The 6801-nt window shown below is 52.9% G+C and overlaps 1 protein-coding gene across 1 annotated transcript; it reads left to right on the top strand.

The window, feature by feature from the left end:
• Nucleotides 1-4831, top strand: Clec3b (C-type lectin domain family 3 member B). Its single transcript, XM_004662137.2, has 3 exons — nucleotides 1-146; nucleotides 2570-2668; nucleotides 4393-4831. Exons 1-3 carry the CDS (start codon nucleotides 38-40, stop codon nucleotides 4791-4793), a joined length of 609 nt encoding a protein of 202 aa, XP_004662194.1. The 5' UTR covers nucleotides 1-37; the 3' UTR covers nucleotides 4794-4831.
• Nucleotides 4832-6801: the final 1970 nt, after the last annotated feature.

The following is a 6801-nucleotide window of genomic DNA, read 5'->3' as shown; positions in this document are numbered from 1 at the left end:
TGATCAGGACTTTGCAGGCAGAGGTAGCAGCAGCAGCATGGAGCTCTGGGGCACCTACCTGCTCCTCTGCCTCTTCTCCCTCCTGAACCAGGTGACCGCAGAGACCCCCACCCCCAAGACCAAGAAGGCTGTAAATGCTAAGAAAGGTAAGCAAGGGGCAGGACCCTCTCCCTCTCTGGGGCAGCTGCTCCTCATGCTCCTTCCTTCTGTCCTTCCTTGATGTACTGTCTTGATTGTTCACTTTTGGTGAAGGAACTCTGGCGGCTGGAGGACTTCCTTACAGCACAGCAATTGTCAAAACTGCAGGGTCCCTGCTTGATAGAATAGAGAAGAATCTTCTAGGTCATTTAACTGACACCTGCTTCCCTCCTAGGCCCAACATGTTAAAGAAAACAAACCTTCAGCTTAGCAGCCAGGACATACTCAGTCCCAGCAGGGGCGGGGTAAGGCTGAGCTGCGCAATCAGCCTGTTTCCTCTGCCCTAAGCCAGGAGGGTGGAATTTGCTGAGGCTTATTGCAAACATTTCATGACACAAAATACTTAAGGCTGCAGCCTAGCGTCTGATATGACATATGCTTGGTGGCACAAGGGAAGGGAAGGACAAGTGAATTCTCAGTTCCATAGGGGACTAGCCTGGTCATACTCAGACTAGAGCTAGGAACAGCTTTCCCCTGCTCTTCTCTGGGGTGTGAGGGGATGTTTTGGGGTCACTTTGGTGGCAACAAGACCTGCCCTGATAGTCTTGCCAAGAGTGAGGTCACCAGGGCTGGGTGGAGACAATACAGCAGAATGACATGGCGAAGGTCCAGGCTGTCACCCCCGCAGGGCTGGGAGGCCAGCAGTGGGGAGTCCAGGGACATTAGGTGGAGACTTTTGGCAGACAAACAGGCCACCAGAGCCAAGAACCCAGCCAAGGAAAGGGGTGTTGGGCACCCCAGACCCTCCCACCTGGACAGTAAAGTACATAGGCCAGCACAGTGGAATCTCCAGGGCTGGGATGCAGCCCCATTGTGTTTGTCTAGTGTGTATAAGGCCCTGGGTTTTATGCTCAGTACTTCAAACTGAGACAAAATGAAATGAAATAAAACTAAGCAAAATGAAACCACTCCACGACTAACTCTCCAATATGAACAAAGCAAAGTTCAAAACAAGATGGTTACTATGTTGACATTTTGAAAAGGGATTTATCACAGATATCACCTGTATGGAAATGAATCTTACTAACCTGTTCAATAAGTATATGTCAATAATTATTTAGAAAATGTAGGGCTAGAGCGAAGGCTTAGCGATTAAGGCATTTGCCTGCAAAGTCCAAGGACCCAGGCTCGATGCCCCAGAACCCACGTAAGTTACAAAAAGCCTTTCTGAACTAACCAGTTACAGGAAACACCCCTTTTCTGGCTGACCCAGCCTAGATGGGCCTGAGCTAGGCTTAAGCACTGTACATTGCTTCAACTTGGAACCTCAGATGAATGCTTTTTGGCAGTTCCCAACTTGAACCACCTCCCATGGCACTCTGAATTGGTACACAATAGGGGCAAGTACAGAGCTGCGGTAAACCTAGAGGCTGAGGCAGAAGCTTGAGGGGAGGCACACAGAACCCCAGCAATGTGTTTGCTGGCCCTAGCCCTCTCTGCTTTATCCTATTCCTCCGTGTGTTACTTTCCCCATATTTGACAAATTATACCCCCAGTTTCCACATACAAGACTGTGCCTTGTCTGTGATTCCCCTGCAAAGTATCTGATGGGTGGACAAAGGCTCTGACCTCACCCCTCGTGAATGTACACGTTACACAAAATGGACCATGGAGACATCTCCCTACCCTTTGCTCCAGGCTAAGCTTTGCCACTCCAGAAGTCTGTGGTGTTTCAGAAAGATCAGGATCCACCCACAGCTCTCAGCTTACACACATACAGTCTCCTGCCTGTCCCCGCTGATGCGTCACTGCTCCCCAACTGGCGGCCTTTGTGGGCGTTGTCCTGTACCATACAGCAGGTGGGAAGAACATAGCTCTGTGGCTGTGGAGCCAGCTGCTCTGCCATCCTAGGTAGATCATTTAAACCTGGCTTGTTTCCTTATTTGTGAAATGGTGGAGGTTTAGGTCAGCATTTCCCTTGTGGCATAAGATTGATTGTGGACATGGTCTGAGGTGGCTTTGTACCCAGGAGAAGTGACATACCTACTTACCCACTGCTGCAGCTAGGTGGGCACACACCTTGTGCCAAGCCCATGTGCATTTCTCCTGGGCTTTCTCAGAGTCCTCTGAGGGCACTGTTGTCCTCCCACTATACAGAGGAGCTGAGCCCGGTGGGTGACCTTTGAGCCACACATGTGTCTTCATTCTGTCACCTTGTTCTGGATGGAGTGCCTGCTCTGCAGGGCAGCAGGGGACAGTTTGTTAGACTATTGCCAGTGTCAGAGAGGGAACACTGAGCTATCAAGGCTGGGGAAAATCCTTTCCCTATGCCTCTTTGCGGCTGGCAGACCAGAAGGCCTTCACTCTGCCCCTAGATTCTGCTTTCCTTCATTTCTTATTGTCTCCATTGCCTCCTGCCGCTCCCTCCTAGATGTGGTGAGCCTGAAGATGTTTGAGGAACTCAAGAGCCGTCTGGACAGCTTGGCCCAGGAGGTGGCCCTGCTCAAGGAGCAGCAGGCCCTGCAGACTGGTGAGTCCAAAGTAGCTGTTGGGAAGAGCAGTTGTAGTAGTAGGCAAAGTGCCTTGGCCTTGAGCCAGCACCAGGCCCAAGGCCCTTGGCCAGACTCAGGAGGTCATGTCCCCTTCTGACTTAGAAGTTCCTTTAACAGGACCCAACTATGGCTTTCTGGAAGTGAGTACCAGAGCAGGATAGGGGTTATAGATCAGTGTAATCTAGCAGTAGGGGACCCTCATTCAGTGGCCTTGCAGACATGTCTACTGTCAGGCTGTTTGGCACCTGCCCTGCGGGCACGTTGCCACCATCCATTTGCATTGGCAGCATTGTGGATGCTGTCTGAATCATTTAACACGTCATGCTTATCACCCCAGTATAAAGATGGGCCAAATGAGGCAAAAGGAGGCCTGACCCACAGTCACCTGGTTGGGGGCTGGTGGTGGCAGAGCAGGACTCAACTGAAGCCTCATGGCTGAGCATGCTGGGAACCAGGAGGGCTGGCCTTCATTTTCCTGGCTTGGCACAGTGCAGCTGGGTAAGGCTGGCTAAGAGCACAGAGCTGCAGAGTCTGGGCACAGGACAGGCAACTGCAGGCTCACTTACTCCCCTCCCCCCTCCCCCATGACCTGTCCTCTGTTCTATCCAGCATAGAAATGACATGTCAGGCCCTGGAGTAGGTGTGTGTCACACAGTAACTCACTGGCAGCAGACCATGAGGGTATCCCGTTGCTGCTTACTACTCTGTCCATGGCCTCATCTTCCAGCTGACACCGAGGATGGGAGGAGCAGAGCCCCTCTGATTCCCCACTGTACATCACCCTGACTGCTCCTTAGCAACACTCCAAACCACACTGTGTCCACAGCCACTGGCTCACCTGATGCTTCACTGACCGAGGCTAATCCACCCTTGAGCCTCCTCAGAACCCTTCAAGACACTTCTCACTGGGGAACCCTACCCAGGCCCCACCCCTCAGGCCCTCACAGCACTCACACTACCTGTCATTCTATAGCTCACACGGTGGCCCCACTCTCAGGCACAGGGCCTTTGTGTATGCTTTGTGTGTGCTTCTAGGGCAGCCTGAATTGCTCCAGTGGCTGGGAAGGGACAGGAGGGGAGGTGTGGCCCCAGCCGTTTGAGTTGCACTGTGGTATCCAGAAAAGCATGCTACAGCGCAGTCTCCAGTTGGGCCAGAGGTCACATTGGTTGGCCCCTGGGCCCTGGCTGCTTTGGAAAGACATAGCCTTGGACAAGGTGGCCCTCTCTCACTGAAGTCATACCCAAAGAGGGGTTGAGGATGAAAGGCTATCTTCCTGCACACCCCAGAAGCAATGGCAGCCCAGTGTGGCAGGCTTTGGCTGCCTTGGGAAGGTGCAAAAGGAGCGGACTGATGAGAGATCCATGAGGGTGGGAAGAGACAGACCTGGGCAGAGAGGGAGGGCTGGCCTCGGTGACCCAGGGAACATGGGGGCTGAGCAGGTCCATCATCCTGCTTCTGGAGAAGGTGGCCAGGGCCAGGTGGCTCTGTAGCAGAGGGGGTGGTCATTCCAAGAGTAAGGAATCAGATCCTCTTGAACAGAAATTTAGATTCTGCACTTAGTGACCCAGAAGTCATTTAAAGGACCCAAGGGATGGGATTGAGATGGTGGGCCAAAGGACGCATGGAGGATAGCAGGCAGTCAGGAAGGGGCTCCTGCAGCCTGGAGCCCAGGTCCTTTGGTGACAGCCATCTTCCCTGCAGTGTGCTTGAAGGGCACCAAGGTGCACAGAAAGTGCTTCCTGGCCTTTCCCCAGGCGAAGACCTTCCACGAGGCGAGCGAGGACTGCATCTCCCGCGGGGGCACACTGGGCACACCGCAGTCGGGGCTGGAGAACGAGGCGCTGTACGAGTACGCGCGCCAGAGCGCGGGCGGCGAGGCGGAGGTGTGGCTGGGCCTCAACGACATGGCGGCCGAGGGTTCCTGGGTGGACATGGCGGGCAGCCGCCCGGCCTACCAGAACTGGGAGACGGAGATCACGGCGCAGCCCGACGGCGGCAAAGCCGAGAACTGCGCGGCCCTGTCCGGCCCGGCCAACGGCAAGTGGTCGGACAAGCGCTGCCGGGACCAGCTGCCCTACATCTGCCAGTTCGCCATCGTGTAGGGGGGGCGTGGCCAGGGAGGGGCTGGGCCAGGATTGGATGGGACAGGGAGGGGCTGGGCCAGGATTGGATGGGACAGGGAGGGGCGGGGAGAGGGCGGAGAAAGCGGGGCTACGGGCGGGGCGCGCCCCAGATCTTATTGGACGGGGTGTGGCGTGGTTTGAGGCTCCAGAGGAGCCAGAGACGAGCGGTGGGGCCTGGGTCGGGTCGGGATGTACCAGGAGAGGGCGGTGCTGGAGCCTGGGCGTGGTAGTGGCCCAGACGCCTTTCGGGCCTTTTGTACCTCGTTTTCCGAATAAACCTGTCCCGTAGAGTCCATGCTGTCTGTTGCGTCCGCGGGCGGGGCGGGAAAGGACATTCTTGGGCCGGGCAAAGAGGCAAAGTTGTGTGGAGAGAAGGGTACTAGAGAGCCGTGGCTTTTTGGCTATCTTAAACAAACAAACAAACGAACAACAAAACACAACACAACACCCCATTGTTTTTGTTTTGTTTTGAAGCAGGATCTCACTCGCTGTCTCAGATTTATCTGGAACTCTGTAGCCTAAACCTCGGACTCCTGTATTCTTCCTACCTCAGCCTCCTGAATGCTGGGATCAAAGACATGTGTCGCCACCAAGCCTAACTAAAGAACTCTTTTTGTTTTGTTTTTCGAGGTAGGGTCTCACTTTAGTCTAGGTTGACCTGGGATTCACTATGTAGTCTCAGGCTGGCCTTGAACTCACAGCAATACTCCTGCTTCTGCCTCCCCAGTGCTGGGATTAAAGGCATCTGCCACCGCCCCCAGCAGAGAGATGAGAGAGAATGGGATCACCAGGGCCTCTAGCCACTGCACATGAACTCCAGACGAATGCACCACTTTGTGCATCTGCCTTTATGTGGATACTGGAGAATCAAATCCCAGTCCTTAGGCTTTGCAGGCAATCGTCTTAACCGCTGAGCCATGTCTCCAGTCCAAGAACTCTTATTTCCACACAACTTAGGCTTCCAGAAAAGTTGCAAGAACTTCTGATTCCTTAAACATTTTTCTCTTTTTCTCTCTTTCTTTTTTCCCAAGGTGGAGTTTCACTTATAGCCCAGGCTGACCTGAATTTACTATGTAGTGGCCTTGAACTCACAGTGATCCTCCTACCTCTGCTTCCCAAGTGCCGGTATTAAAAGTGTGTGCCACCATGCCCAGCTTGTTTTCTTTCTTTTTAATGTTTTAAAATTAATTATTTATTTGATAGAAAGAGAGAGAGATAGAGAGAGAGAATGGGCACATCAGGGCATCCAGCCACTGCAAATGAACTCCAGACACATGTGCCACCTTATGCATCTGGCTTATGTGGTTCTTGGAGAATCGAACCCGAGTTGTTAGGCTTTGCAGGCAAGTGCCTTAACCGCTGAGCCGTCTCTCCAGCCCCTGATGTCATTCTTATCTTCCAGGCTGATGGAAGGTAGGGGGTCTGTCTGTACATTTCAAAAGGATTAGTTTACACAAGGAGGTGGATGTTAATTGGCCATCTAAGAGGTTAAGAGAGCCCAGGATAATTTGCTTGTGGACCTACATACAACATTCCAATTTCTGAACACCGAAATTCTAATTGGTTAATTCGTCTGCAGGATGTTTGAAGTGGGTGGAGCTGCTTTCTGGGAAACTTTAGTTCACATCTGGGCCATTCACTTTTTAAGGGGGAAAGGTTTGTTCTGGTTGGTGGTCTCAGAGGTCTCACCAGTTTCTGGACCCCTGCCTTTGGGTTTGTTGCAGCAAAATGCATCATGGTGAGAGCACAGGGCAGAAGAAATAGCCCATCTCATGACAATCAGGAAGCAGAAACAGGAAGAGATCAAGGTCCCAACATCCCCTGCGACAACACACCCCCAGGGACCTAACTTCTTCCCACCTCTGGATTCCAAATCTGACCAGCCTTTAACAAACAGGCCTTTGAGAAACATTTAAGATACATCCTGTAGCAGGGCAACTGTGTTGGGAGACGGGAGCAGATCAAGTTGGAAAAGCACCAGCCTAAC

This window comes from Jaculus jaculus, chromosome 17, assembly GCF_020740685.1.
Source record: "Jaculus jaculus isolate mJacJac1 chromosome 17, mJacJac1.mat.Y.cur, whole genome shotgun sequence".
NCBI classification, from domain to species: domain Eukaryota; kingdom Metazoa; phylum Chordata; class Mammalia; order Rodentia; family Dipodidae; genus Jaculus; species Jaculus jaculus.
The sequence above is the reverse complement of the archived record's forward strand: the minus strand, read 5'-3'. Positions and strand labels throughout refer to the sequence as shown.